Source organism: Pogoniulus pusillus, chromosome 36 (genome assembly GCF_015220805.1).
Source record: "Pogoniulus pusillus isolate bPogPus1 chromosome 36, bPogPus1.pri, whole genome shotgun sequence".
Taxonomy (NCBI): domain Eukaryota; kingdom Metazoa; phylum Chordata; class Aves; order Piciformes; family Lybiidae; genus Pogoniulus; species Pogoniulus pusillus.
In genome coordinates, this window is record NC_087299.1 from 10,700,781 (window position 1) to 10,715,700 (window position 14,920).

The window sequence follows — 14,920 nt, forward strand, 5'->3', positions numbered from 1 at the left end:
TCTGAGGCTAAACCATGGCCCTCAGCACCACATCTCTGTGGCTTAAACGCCTCCAGAGATGAGGATTCAACCAGCTCCCTAGGCAGCCTGTTCCAGAACCTTCTCAGTGAAGATGTTTCCTCTGATGTCCAACCTAAACATCCCTTGGGGCAAGGTGAGTTTGTTTGTTCTTGTTCTACCACTTGTTACATGGAAGAAGAGACCAATCTCCACCTGTCTCCAACCTCCTTTCAGGGAGCTGTAGGGAGCCAGAAGGTCTCCCCTCAGCCTCCTCTCCTCCAGGATGAACAACCCCAGCTCCCTCAGCTGCTCCTACCCAGCCCTGTTCTCCAGACCCTTCCCCAGCTTCATTGCCCTTCTCTGGACATGCTCCAGCACCTCAATGTCCTTCTTGGAGTGAGGGGCCCAAAACTGAACCCAGGATTCACAATGTGGCCTCACCAGTGCTGAGTACAGGGAGACAATCCCTGGCCTGGCCCTGCATGTCACGTCCTCACAAAATGACATGGGGGGACACTTGCCAGCACAGACATTACTTGTTCCAGACCGAGTGATGTGGTATCATCCAGACCAAGTGATGAAGGTATCACAGATGGACTTCCCCTAGCATTTGGTGATTTGATGGCCCAGCTGTGGTGTTATTAGGCTGCATGTTTTACTGCATCAGAAGAAATGTCCTGTTTGCCTCCATAGTGAATTCCTTTGCCAAGCAGAAATGTTACATTCTTAGGAAGCTGATGTGAACCTGGGGCAGGACAGGGCTCTCAGAGAAGAGATGCCACACAGCAGACTGGTAGATCTGAGATGAAGTCTAGTGTGGTGTTACTTGCATGAGTTTGTCCTTTGCAAAGGAAGCAAGTGTCCTTTGAAAGGGCTTCTTCTCTCCTCTGCTTGGTAATCAAAAGACACACAAGACCAAAAGTGCCCTTAGGTAAGGCTTCAGCTGTGCTAGAGCTCACAGGAAGCAAGCACAGATAAGAGTGAATGTGCATTTGGAGAGAAGGCTCTCAGAGACTGGAGCTTTCAGAGCCGCTGATTGCTAATGACTGCTCAGAACTCCCATGAAGAAAGCCAAGGTCCATGGGAGCTAACTGCCCACGAGAACTCGATCTGAGCTGGTCACAGCCACTGGGCATCGTTCCTGTTCCTTTTCGGTGGTCACAGGGCAGCTCTCAGAGCCCTGTACTGAGGAGATCCCTTTGCTGTGTCAGGATTTCCCAGCACCAGGCTGCCAGACAGATGACTCTGGTCTGGCAGCCCTGAGGGCACTGACAGAGAACGGTGGTTTGAGAAGGGCTGGCAGAGGTAAGCGAGTTTCCTAGGTGGGTTTTTTTGCCAGTGAAAGTCTTCGGAGAATGCTGCAATTGTTTCTATGTCTCATTAAGCTTAAAGGAAGCTGAAACGTTCCAGTTCAACACAGAGCTTAGAAGAGCAGAAGCTCCCAGTGACTAACAGGTAAGGATTGCCCCTCTCCCTTTCACCCTCCTCCCGCACTGCCAGGGCAGCACATGGCTCCTTCACTGCCTGCAAGCACAGCATTTCTAACACTGAGCCCCAGTGTCAGGTCAAGTTATTCCTGACCCCAGTATTTTAGCTTTTCACCTGAAAAAAAGCTCTGAACCAACTTCTCTGGGTTATCAGTAGTTACTCTCTGTGAGGGGTCAGACACTGTATTGATGGAGTCAGCAGTGACACCTGCAGAAGGGGGTGACATTAAGGAACCTTGGACATGTTAAATAAACCTTGGGTTGTTGTGGTGAGCACAGAAGTCCAGAAGAGGAATTCTGGCACTGGATCCTGCACAGGACTGGGCACAGGAATGCAGCCATCAGCTGAGGGAGTGACACTCAGGGGAGCTGCTGTGAAGTAAGTGGAAAATCATAGACTGGTTTGGGTGGGAATGCACCTTTAAAGGTGACCTCCTCCAACCGCCTGCAGTCAGCAGGGACATGCCCAACCAGGGCAGGCTGCTCAGAGCCCCAAACAGCCTGACCTGGAACGGTTCCAGGGATCAGGCACCTCCCACTGCTCTGCACAGCCTGGGCCAGGGTCTCACCACCTTTGGCATAAAAAAAATTCTTCCTTCTCTCCAATTTCAATCTTCCTCTTTTGGTTTCCAACCATCGGTCCTTGTCACAAAAGGCCCTGCTCAGAAGTCTGTCCCCAGTGTTCTTATCAGCCCCTTTAAGTATTGAAAGGGCACAAGGTCTCCCTAAAGCTTTTTCTCCTCCGGACCGAGCAACACCAACACATCACAGAAAAATTTCTGTGCCCCGCAGAGGGTCATTTCTGAGGAGCAAAACGCAACTGAGCTAAGCTGGAGCAATCCTTGGCCTGCTGTGAAGGTCAGATGCAGCTCTGCTCCTGCCCATCTGCCCCCAGCACCTCGGTGGCTAGATGCTGGTCAGTGCTGGTCAGACCCGCAGCTCCCTAGCCGTGGCGGCGCAGCGGGCTCGTTTTCTTGCCTGCTGTTTTTTAGGGACAAGTGCTGCCTCGCTCTCGTGGCTGCAGGCTGGGGACAGTGGTGTTCAATGAAGCGTGGCACCCCGCGTGTTGTGTAAGCTCCGCAGCCTGCTCGCTGCGCGCCGCGGGGAGCCCAGCAGCGCCTGCCGAGCGGGAGCCGGCGGCCACCGGCCCTGCCGCAGCGCTCCCGGGATCGAGCGCTCCCCGCTGCAGCTCGGCGCCGCGGAGCTCTCTTCCACCCACGGTACCCATCCGCCAGCTGCGGTCCCAAGCCCCTGCAGAACACAGATTCGCTCAGGCTCTGGGGTGGTTCGTTGCCTTTCAGGACCTTTCAGTGTGCTCTCCTATGGCGTGACGGAGCTGAAGGGGCAGGAAAGTGCCGGAGGTGTTCCGCAGCACCGAGAGCCCCGAACTTCGCAGCGCCGGAGGGCTTTGTTAGAGAGCTAGGGGGAGAGACTCGCAGGTAGCTTCTTGTCTAGTTTATTTGTTTTTAAATGATGTTTTAATGTTCCACCACTGGATGCAGCCGCTTGGTGGATCTTGCAGAGAAGCTGCCAAGCAGCTCTGGAGGGTTTCCCGATGCATCCTCGGGAGCTGGATACGGTGGTGCTGGAGGAAGAACTGACGCAGGCTTTTGCCGACTTTTGTTTAGTTTAGCACATGATTTTGTAGGCCCCAAGTGCGGTCGGGCTGTGCCCAGATGCCAGCTAGCTGCGGGCAGAGGGGCGAGCTCAGGGGGAGCAGCGCGGTCAGGAAGAGAACAGCCAGGGCAAGCAATATCTGCCTGCTAAAGAAGACATGCAGGCCAAATGGCTCCGTTATTGCCTGCCTTCAGAGACGATCAAGTGAAATGTCTGCTGCCTTGAGGCACAATACACAGGCAAAGGTGCCTCTGTTGTGTCTGCTCGGACCGTGCCCTGCTGTGCCAGTCCGGAGCCCCCGGGAGCGGAGGACAGAGAGGACTCCCCCCCTGCAGGAGTGAGAGTGAGGACACTGCAGGCTGGTTGGAAGCTTAAAGAGAACTTGTCCTTACAAGAGCACATGTACGAAAAGGCTCAGGTAGAAAAGCACACAGCCCATTGGGCCCAAACTGGCCCTCCAGAGCCCTCCGCCCCTGCCGCCCTCAGCCGGCCGAGGGCAGGCCGCAGCTGCCCGCCCGGGGGCGCAGCAGGCCCCTGCAGGCCGCATGACGCAGCTCAGTTTTCTGCCGGCCAGGAGCGTCCCCAGGAGCCAGGAGGTAAGGAATGCGCTGCTCCCGGCGAGAAGGGAGGGGAGGAAAGGCAGGGAGCGGGACGGGAGGGCATCAGGCAGGCACTGCCTTTGAAGCTAAGATACCAGAAGACAGAGTAGAGTAACAACACTACTCGTCCTGAGACGAGCAGGGCCATGCCACTGGCATGGGCCTCTGTCCCTATGGTTTTGTTAAGGGAGACCAAGGGTCTCTCAAACTACCACACCTGCCATAGCTGATCTGAGCCTAAGCCCATTAAAATCATAAAATCATTGAATAGTTTGGGCTGGCATCTTGGCCTCTGCCAGGAGCAGTGTGCCCAGCAGGACCAGGGAAGTCCTTCTGCCCCTGTGCTCAGCACTGCTCAGGCCACACCTTGAGTGCTGTGTCCAGTTCTGGGCCCCTCCATTCAAGAGAGATGTTGAGGTGCTGGAAGGTGCCCAGAGCAGGGCAGCAAGGCTGGGGAGGGGCCTGGAGCACAGCCCTGTGAGGAGAGGCTGAGAGAGCTGGGGGTGTGCAGCCTGCAGCAGAGGAGGCTCAGGGCAGAGCTCATTGCTGTCTGCAGCTCCTTGAAGGGAGGCTGTAGCCAGGTGGGGTTGGGCTCTGCTGCCAGGCACCCAGCAACAGAACAAGAGGACACAGCCTTCAGCTGCAGCAGGGCAGGTTCAGGCTGGATGTTAGGAGGAAGTTCTTAATAGAAAGAGAGATTGGCACTGGAGTGGGTTGCCCAGGGAGGTGGTGGGGTCACCATCCCTGGAGGTGTTTAAAAGGAGGCTGGATGAGGTACTTAGTGCCATGGTTTGGTTAATTAGCAGGGTTAGGTGACAGGTTGGACTCGATGATATCGAAGGTCTTTTACAGCCTGGGTAATTTCGTGATTCTGTGGAAGGCATTGCCCTGACCAAGGTGCAGGACATTGCACTTGGCCTTGTTGAACCTCATGAGGTTCAGCTGGCTGAGGTTGAGGCTGAACCTCTCCAGGCCTCTCTGGGTGGATCTCATCCCTCAGCTGTGTCAGTCACAGCACTCAGCATGGTGCCATATGCAAACTTGCTGCGTGTGTCTCGATCCCACTGTCCGTGTCACTGATGAAGACATTCCTGATAGGAATCATGAGCAATCTCATGGAAGGTGACAGCTTTCACAGTCCAGAACCAATTTTACAGCTGTTAAAGTACCAAATCTACCAGCAGGAGAAGGAGTAAATACAATAAAGTGATAAAGCTGGGATTTGATGGGCAGCACTGGCTTCCGGCTGAGTGTCCACCCCAGGCACTGATACTGCTGGAGGAGCTTTGCTCCTTGCAGCACAAACCAGGAGGTTTCAATTACATGCTGATGAAATCTCTCCAGGTGTCCCTGATCAGATCAGTTTGCCTCGGCTGGCTACATAAAGGGACCAGGAACATCAATCACTCTGCTTCAGCTGGCTTTTGGGCCACCTGTAGCTGGCTTGTTTGCTCAACCTTGGGCTTTCTCAAGTTGAATCAGGGGAGGTTCAGGCTGGACATGAAAAGAAACTTCTTCACTGAAAGGGTTTTCAAACACTAGAACACCCCAGGGTGGGTGGTTGGATCCCCATCGCTGGAAGGGTTTAAAAGCCACAGGGATGTGGTGGCTGAAGGATGTGCTTTAGTATCGGGCTTGGCAGAGTTGGAGAATGGTTCAACTCAATGATCTTAAAGGGCTTTTCCAAGCAAAACAATCCTGTGATTATTGTGCTGCTATCATCTGGCAGGTTTATACTTCCTCCTGGGTCCTGGTGGGTGTTTTCCAAGCTGTGAGGTAACCTTTCTCCCCAAAAAAGATGACTCACAGAGGACAAAATCAAGCAGAGCTCCTGGAGTCAGCATCCTGGGCCTTGGCAGAGGGATTATTTTCAGATGAAGATGAATCAGCTGTGTCAGACTTGCCCGGCAGTTAACTCTTGGCCCTTCTTCCGTGCAGCCACCCTCGTCTGGTGCTCAGACTGGAGGAGCTGCAGCAGCTGCGGCCCTAGGGCACACAGAGCCCCGGGCACCACCCGGCAGCTTCGGGTCCTAGCTCTCGCTGTCTTTCCCCCCCTTTTCCCTGGGGCAGCTCGGGAAGCAGGAGTGAGTGGGTTAAGGCGGGCGGCTGGGTGCTGCCTGACTGAGTTTGCACTTCCCGGTGCCTCCAGAAGAGCTCCGGGAGCAGCCCTGCTGCAGGGCCGGGCAGGGGGGGCGGCCACTGCAGCAGGGCCGGGATGTCGCTGAGCGGCGGCTCCAGTCTCCTCCCCCTCGGCTGCTCGGCTGGAGGAAGGGGACGCAGGGCTCCGGGCAGGCGCTAACCCGCGACGGGGGCTCATGCCGGGAGCTGGCCGAGCCCCGGGGCTGCTGCCCGCCTGTGCCGGGGAGGCGGGAGCCGTGCAGCCCCCGAGCAGCGGGCACTGGCTGGGAGCCTCCTCTGAGCTGCCGAGGTGAAGCTCGGGCTCCAAACCCCGCAGAGAGGAAGGGACCTGCCTGGCGCTTCAGCATCTCCGGGTGTCCTCAGCTGCTGCTGGCGACTGGGCTGGAAGGACGGAGGGTCAGCATCCGTTGTGTCGCCATCCCGGCGGGCCAGCATCGCAGCGGAGCAGTATCCCAACAGATAGGCATCCCTGGACCAGCATCCCAACCGTGCCTGGTACCTCGCAGAGATAAAACTCCCAGTGTTTCCTCGAGAGATGATGCGTCCAAGCTGATGGACAAGGTAGCTGCTGGCTTGGTACATCTCAGTTCCAGAAGAGGTTTCTGGCGTTGCTGTAACTATGGCAGATACCTCAGAAGGGGTCAGTCTTCATTGGACTATGCCATTTCATGCCTGAGGCCTCCACGCCTGCCTAGGACAGACCATAAAACTCTTGGAAGAGGCAGAGACAGGTTTTAATGAGAACACTGATGACACCCATCTGAAAACATGCCTGCTGTGACTCTCCCCTGAAAAGAGAGGAAGGAGCATCCTCTGGATTTGGGAAGAGGCACCGTTGCTCAGTGGAAGTCTCCTGCCTGCTGAGGATCTGGGGGGAACAGGAGACTTCTCGCAGCTGCTGAGCTCTGCCCCATGACTAACACAAAGGACCCGGAGAGAGCTATGGACCCCCCTCCAGTGACCTCCAGCTCTGCGGCTGGCTCCGTCACCTTCTCGCAAGTTTTCGGTCAGCAGTGCCAGCTGATGGAAGCAGGTAAGAGGGCAACACACTTGGGTACAGCATCCCACCTCCTGCTCTGCAGTGTCCTTAATCTCTTCCCTCCCCTGTCCTGTTCCCCAAGATCTTCCCAAACCCAAGTGTTTTCCATAGGGAAGCTGGAGTGACCCCTGTGGGGTTTGCACTTGCTTCAACTTCTCCCAAAAGTGGTTTTAAGAGATGTATGCTCAAGCAGTTAAAAATCTGGGGCAAGGGTTGGGGTGAGTGTGTGAGTTTGGGTTAATGTGACTTAACCAAGCTGCTCTTGTCCTGGTGGTGGAAGTTCCTATTTACGTTTAGATGAGTACACAACCTGGACAGCGATTTTCCCAGTTTCAGGATGATGATGTTCATCCTGAAAGTTGTTTTGGAAGGTGACTCTTGCAGTACAGAGCATCTCTGGGTGTGCAGATCTCTGTTTTGGTGTTATATGAAGGACAAAGTGCTTCATGCTTGCCTTTTGCTTTTTCTGGCTGTTTATGTTGCTGTAAGACTTGGAAACCCTATCCCTTTTCCCAGCTGTTTTCATGCACTGATGATGTCTCTACAGAGGGGCCTGGCTACCTGCTGCCTGTGCCTTGTGGGTACCAAGGGGGGACAGTTTTGTTTTGCTTCTTGCTTTTCTTGCTCTGTACGCACACATTGAAGCTCTGCTTCATTAGATGCCCCAGAGCTCTGCACTAGCATCCTCCTTCATACCTGACTTCCCAAGCCTGATCGATTGAGATGATGAATTTCAGACCCGTAGCTCTCTTCTCCTATCCCTGCTTGCAGGTAGCTCAGAGAATGAATCTGTTTGTTTACTTGGGGCCATGGAGAGAGCCTGGGTTTCTGCCATGATCCCATAAGAACACTTGCTCTGAATTTCTAGCTCTGTTTCTACTTGGACCTGCTGGTATTTATTTATTAGTTTGTGATGGAGAAGATACTTGCTGAGAGATAAGCACCAAGGTGTCCCAGCCTCTCTCTTTCTCTCCTCTTTTCTCTCTCTTCTCCCCAGCCAATTCTGGCAGTAATGATGCTTGGATTATAGTGCTTCTGTTTATATGGCAGGATCCAAAATACTATGTACTGGGGTTTTGCTGCAGGTCTCTGGGTGGCTTCTCTTGTACCTCTTCTGCTGTTTTCAGAGGTTGAGGATGACTTGTTAGCTGATGGGTACTCAGTTAATCAGGTGTGATCATGCTGCTGCCTCCAAGGAAACGGCAGGCAGATTTTCATGAGGGTTTGGTGTTCATCTCTGCTATTGTATGGCTTGGCATCAGTCCAAAGGCTGTCCCCATTATGTCACATGAAAGAGATGTGTGAGAAAGCCCTGGTCCTGACTGAGATTTGGTCTGCTTTTCAAATGACTAAGATCATCCAAGTGGGAAAATGTAGGGGGTGATTTCAGTTTGCTTTTCCTTTCCCTTTGGTAGAGGGAAATGCCAGAGAGGAAGCCTGTGAATGCAGGGCTTTGGAATCCCACCTCAGTAACTCAGCCATAAGGTTTTCTTCCTTCTGATGGATCATTTTTGGTAGGGTTTCTAAGTGTCTGGTGCAGCTCAATGTGAGGATGGATGCCAGGAACATCACTGATGTTCAAAGCAAATGAGGAGGCTGTGTGTGGGTGTGACTTACATTTGTGTGAGCTTTACATTTTTATGGCAGTAACACACCTGAGAGCTGTGCGTTTGTGGGTATCATAGAATGCTCTCAACTGGAAGGGATCTCTAGAGGTCATCTAGTCCACCCACTCTGCAGTCAGCAGGGACATCCCCAATTACATCATGTTGCTCAGAGCCCCGTCAAGCTTGGCCCTGAACGTTTCCAGGGATGGGGCTTCCACCACCTCCCTTGGCAACCCATTGCAGTATTCCACCACACTCAGCGTAAAGACCTTCTTCCTAATGTCCAACCTAAATCTGCCCTGCTTTAGTTTATATCTGTGTATATCTTTACATAGAATGATCTGGGTTGGAAGGGGCCTCCAAAGGTCATCCAGTCCAACCTCTCTGCAGTCAGCAGGGGCATCCTCAACTAGATCAGATTGCCCTGGGCCCTGTTGAATATCACTTTGAATATCTCCAGGAATGGGGCCTCATCTGCCCCCCTTGGCAAGCCATTGCAGTGTCCCACTACCCTCATGGTGCAGAACTGGTTCCTCACATCCAATCTAAATCTGCTCTTCTCCAGTTTCAAACCTTTGCCCTATCAGATGGTGCTCTCTTGCACATGTGTCCCTCTCTCCTGCTGCTGCTCTTCAGTTACTTGCTGATAAACAAATAGTGAATGTCTTGAAGGTAACTTTTCTCCTGCAGCTGCATATCCTTCTGTTTGATGGAAGACTTGAAAAGTTTTCTGTGAAGCTGATCCTGCATAATTGGCTGATTATTCATGCATAGTTTATGTTAATTTGCATAATCCCCTAGGGTGTAAAATGGTAATCACAATGTTAGCCTAAGAAGTGCCTTGTTACATGGGAGCTGGAGCCCTGCTCCAAAGCTGCTTTGCCCTTTGCACAAGTACTTGATCTTCCCCTGCCCTCTGCAGCACTGTTTGCTAGTCCATTCCATAGGATGCTCTTTGGATAACTAATTGCTATCCTCCCCCTCTGCCCTGCTGTGCTGTTGCTGCTCATCTTACCAAGTTTACTCTGCCTCAGTGCATTTATTTGCTGGCATGTGCTCCTTGCATTCACCTGGGTTTTTTATTTGCACTGAGCACAGGAGAAGACAAAGCTCCTGTTACCCAAGGCAGTAAATCCTTGCTGCCACAGGCATTAAATTCACCTGATGCCTGAAAGATTTGCCAGTGTCACCTGGGGACATGGTCTCCTTTCAGGAGAGTGTTACTTCAAAAGAGGGGTTGTAATTCCTACTTAGAACTGCTCAGAGATAAGGCTTTCTTTCCGTGGGCAAGCCATGCAGGTTGGGTGGGGTTTCACCTGATCCAACTTACCTACAAGATTGGTGGCTTCCACAAGCAGTAACTCGGAAGAGGCTGCCTTCATAACTCAGTCCTAAATCTTCCTGATCTCCTCTGAAATTCCTGTCCACCAGGCAATGCTGGAGGATCTTTCTTGTTTCAGGGTGGCATTTGTAGCTGGCACAGACTCATGCTATAAATCTTGCTAATGCCAAATGAAAGGCTCCAGATATTTTCCATTTGTCAGCTTCTGAATTAAAAGAAAAGGCAAAAAAGGTCTAAAAGACTTATGACTGGCACTACCAAACATAAAAATGAGTGACATTAAGATTGTGAAAGGTATTTCCCCTGTGCTTTCACATCAAACATCAAATACATGGAGTGAGGAGAGCTGTGGGCTTGAAGAATGAGGCTTGGCTGAGGAACTGCTTGCTTTATATGAGCAAACTCCAAGCAACATTCATAGAGTCACAGAATAGTTTATGTTGGAAGGGACCTTAAAGATCCTCTAGGTCCAGCCACCTGCCCTGGGCAGGGACATCTTCCATTAGAGCAGGTTGCTCGAGGCCTCATGCAACCTGGCCTTGAACAGTGCCAGGGAGGGGGCATCCATGACCTCCCTGGGCAACCTCTTCTGGTGTCTCCTCACATTAACCAGTATAATGCAGTTTTCTGGCTGCACCACCATGTATGACTCTAACTCAGAGGTCCATTAGATGAATTGTTATTTCCCATTAATTCTTTGGCTCACAGATGCTGCTGATCTGTTAGGCTCCCCCCCTTTTTGAAAAAGTATATTGCAAATTCATTTTTCATTGGCTATAAAATAAGCAACTGGTTCATAATGTAGATGTGGCACTTTGGCACATGCTTTAGTGGGCAGAGTGGTGCTGGGTTGGTAGTTGGATGTTGATGATCTGGACCAGTGAGTTGGAGCATGTCCAGAGGAGGTCACAAAGTTGATCAGAGGGCTGGAGCATCTCCCCTGTGGGGACAGGCTGGCAGAGTTGGGGCTGTTCAGCATGGAGAAGGCTCCAGGGAGAACTTAAAACAGCCTTGCAGCCTGGGAAAGGACTTCTTACAAGGGCTTGTGGTGGTAGGATGAGGGCAATGGCTTTAAGCTTGAGGAGGGGAGATTTAGACTGGAGATTAGGGAGAAATTGCTTACAGTGAGGGTGGTGAGACAATGGAATAGGTTGCCCAGGGAGGTTGTGGATGCCCCCTGCCTGGAAGCATTCAGGAAACAGTCCCTCCGCAGCCTTCTTGTAGCCCCCTTCAGGTACTGGAAAGCTGCTCTTAGGTCTCCCTGGAGCCTTCTCCAGGCTGAACAACCCAACCTCCTCAGCCTCTCCATGTAAGAGAGGTGCTCCCGCCCCTTGACCATTTCCGACCTTCCCAAAACCTGTTAATGGAGCCCGTCAGGAGCTCTGGGAGCTGAGTCCCCCTCTTTATTTTCTGCCAGATGTGTGAGGTGAAGGACGACTTAATGGGTTTGCATCAAAGCTGTGATCTGTTCCAGTCCTGTCTTTGCTTAACACTTCAGTGAGCTCAGACTCCAGCTGTGAGCAAACCTTTTGTGGCAGCTCTTCTTCCTCCTCTGGACAAGGAGAGGAAAGAGTCAGCCTAAAATTTGCTTGGCTTGGCTTGGTTGGTTTGAGAGCAGAGGGAATGAGGGCTGGAAGCGCACTCCTTGGCACTTAGCACATTGGGTTTCCTACATGCATTAGGCAGCAGTGAATTTTTCATGGTAACAAGTAGTTTCGTTTGGTCTCCCAAGAGGTGATGTATGGCAGCAAGACTGTTTCCAAAGCTGATTGCAGCATCTTGTTTAGTCTGCCTCAGGTTAGGTGTGGGCCTGAGCAGGTTTCCTACTTTGGGGGAAAATAGGGTCAAAAAACCACAACAGCTCTCTCTGATGTCTGTGTCAGTGATCTGGTGAGGGGTTCGAGTGCTCCCTCTGAGTTTTCAGGTGACACTAAACTGGGTGGGAGTACTGATCTGCTCGGTGAGGAGGAAGGCTCTGCAGAGAGATCTGGCCAGGCTGAATGAATGGGCTGAGGTCAGGTGAGGTTCATGAAATCATCGGACTTGGAAGGCACCTCGAGGTCATCCAGTTCCAGCCCTCCTGCCATGGGCAGGGACACTTTCCACTAGATCAGGTTGCTCAGAGCCACATCCAGCCTGGCCTTAAAAACCTCCAGGGATGAGGCTTCCACCACCTCCCTGGGCAACCTGTTCCAGGGTCTCACCAGCCTCACGGTGAAGAACTTCTTCCTAACATCCAATCTGAATCTACCCATGTCTAGCTTGGATCAATTGTCCCCAGTCCTACCACTGCCCAATATCCCAAAAAGTCCCTCTCCAGCTTTTTTGTAGGCCCCTTTCAGATACTGGAAGGCCACAGTAAGATATTCTCAAAGGCTTCTCTTCTCCAGACTGAACAACCCCAACTCTTTCAGCCTGTCCTCATAGGAGAGAAGCTCCAGCCCTCTGGTCATCCTCATGGCCCTTCTCTGGACATGTTCCAGCACCTCCAGATTTTTCTTGTGATAGGGGTTTCAGAACTGGACACAGTACTCTAGGTGGGGTCTCACGAGGGGTTCAATAAGGCCAAGTGCCAGGTCCTGCCCTTGGGTCACAACAGCTGCATGAACACTTCAGGCTGGGAGCAGAGTGGTTGGAAATTGTCCAGCAGCAGAGGACCTGAGGGTAATGTTTAACAGCAGATGAAGATGAACCAGGGTGTGCCCAGTTGACCAAAAAGTTCAACACTATCCTGGCTTGGATCAGGAATGGTGTGGCCAGCAGGAGCAGGGAAATGATTGTCCCCCTGTATTTGGTACTGATGAGGCTGCACCTTGAGTCCTGGATTCAGTTTTGGGACGCTCACTGCTTTAAATCTGCCTGACCATGAAGGTTTCTGCTGCCTTGGAGTGGAGCTATTACACAGGTTTATGTGCTGGAATTGGAGGAGGCTTCAGCAGCTTGAAAGCAACTGATGTTGAAAATCTCTGTGCTCATTGTTATAGAGTTCGAGGAGGTGTGGGTGACATCCCTGCCAGCTTCTCATGCCAAAGCAAACCTTTGCTTTTCTGAGAGGACAAGAGAAGTATCACAAACAAACTGCTCTGGAGTTTTGTCTTTTTGGGGGAAATGGGATAGTCTGATTCACTCTGGGACCAACTCCAGCACTAGGAGGAAAAGTCATTTACCTCTTCCCAGAAAAGCAGTAAGGAGAAATCCTCCTTGACAGATGATGTGCTCCTGCCTGAGCTGAATAAAGGGCCACAGAAATGAGATGGGAAGATCACTTATTATTGTTCTTTCCCATCCAATGGAATGAACTGTTCCTAAGGATAAAAAAAAAAGTGACATTTATCTCTTATTCACTTTGTCAGGTAGTGCTGTGCTCCCCAGGAGGAAAACAGCAACCAAGCTCTTGTGGATGAGGTTCTCTTGGTTTTTATTACCTTACAATCAGACAAATATTGTGCTGGTGCTACTTACTCAAGAAGCTGACCCAAAGGTGCTGCACAGGGCTCCAAAGGGCAGCAGGACAAGAGAAAATGGCTGGCTCATACTCTAGAAATACTGATGTGAAGTGCTTGAGGAATCAATGGAGACCATATTTCAGTGAGCAAAATGGGGTATGGCAGACTGGAGGGGTTGTTATCTTTGAGCGCTTTTGCTGGTTTGGTTATTTTCGGCTTGAGAAGCTCATGGGAATTGTGGTGTATGGCTGGGATGATGGCTCAGGGGTCTCCTACAGCAGATGTTAGGTGTTTCTCATGTCCTGAGTGCAATGGATTGTACCTGCCTGGGAGAGGGGAGAAAACCAGTCTTTTCTTAAACCAGGAATGTGGGGTGTCTGGCTGTTAATGGAGTGGGAAATGCTGGACTTAACCTGCAGCTGCCCCCACATTTCCAGAGGTGGATCTGCTGCTATGCTGCCCACAGCAGCACTCTGCTCTCCTGGCATCTGATCAAACAGGTAGCTGAAGCTCCCATGGGGAGGTGACTTCTCTGTCACTTCTGCTCCAAGGAGTATTCCTTGTGCTGGGTAGACATGGTTGAGCTGCTCCAGAGCAGCACAGAACAGCATGGGAGGGAGGAGGAACCAGTGACTGTGGGCACACCAGTAACCGTAGAGCTGTGTGTATGTACCTATATGTACACATAAAACACAGAGCAGGAGGGGTTTGTTCTTCAGACTGGGAGGAAAAGCTCTTCCATAATGTGAGGACAACAGAACAGGGCAGGGGGAAAGGAAAGAAGCATTGAAAATATTTATTTTTGCCTAAATTAAGTATAAATTGTTCTCTGTCATCTTGATAGAGAGACTCAATTACTACAGCATCTGTGTAGTAACCACTTGCCAGCTGATTAACTCCTGATTAAATTATGGGTAGTGTTCATCTGCACTCTTAACAGACAGATTTGGTTTTGTCAAGTAACAGCCACGAATAACAAAGTGTGAGGATATAATAATGCCTTCAAATGGGAAAGAAACCATCTCTTTTTTTCAACACCACCAAAATAATGGACTGAAAACTTGAGTGTGATTATATTTGCAGCTACAAACTCCAATTAGTTTCCCCTTCTTTCTTTGGAGGTCTTTCTAATGGCCATGAGTGGTTAAAAAGGCAGAGGAGAAGAAAGGCATGGGCAAGGTGTTTGCTTTGACTGTGGCTTTATGCTGTTTCATGGAAGGTGGGGATTTTTTGGTCTTGCTAGCTGAGAGCTAAGTAGATGTTTTCAAGGTGCCTAAGTCACAATATGGTTTAATGGAAGTATTTTATTAGAGTACATTCAGATAACCAGCATCTTAGCTGGGAAATCAGCTGAGGTGTTGCCTCTGTGCTTTATCATCCTGGTTAATGCAAGGGCTCTTGTGATGAGCCTTTCCAAAACAAAATATTGCTACAAAGCAAATGGCATTCTGGCTTTGAAGGAAATAAAATACATCAAGTTGTAGAGATGGGAAAAGGGCATTTGGATGCCATTGGTTTTGGGAATTAAAGTGTTGTGTCACTAAACCTCTGTGTAAGGAGAAAACAGGTTGGGATAGAGAAAGTGATGGCTTTTCTGTCTGGGGGAACATGAGCCAGTGTGTGCCCAGGTGGCTAGGAAGGCCC

General features: G+C 51.1%; 1 protein-coding gene across 1 annotated transcript in view; it reads left to right on the forward strand.

Moving 5' to 3' along the window:
• Window positions 1-5,206: 5,206 nt before the first annotated feature.
• The window catches only part of KAZN (kazrin, periplakin interacting protein), a 265,843-nt gene continuing 256,129 nt past the window's right edge, over window positions 5,207-14,920 (forward strand). The window contains exon 1 of the mRNA XM_064172329.1: window positions 5,207-6,875. Coding sequence (XP_064028399.1) covers window positions 6,755-6,875 — 121 coding nt within the window. The 5' untranslated portion in view covers window positions 5,207-6,754. The remainder of the gene's footprint in view (window positions 6,876-14,920) is intronic.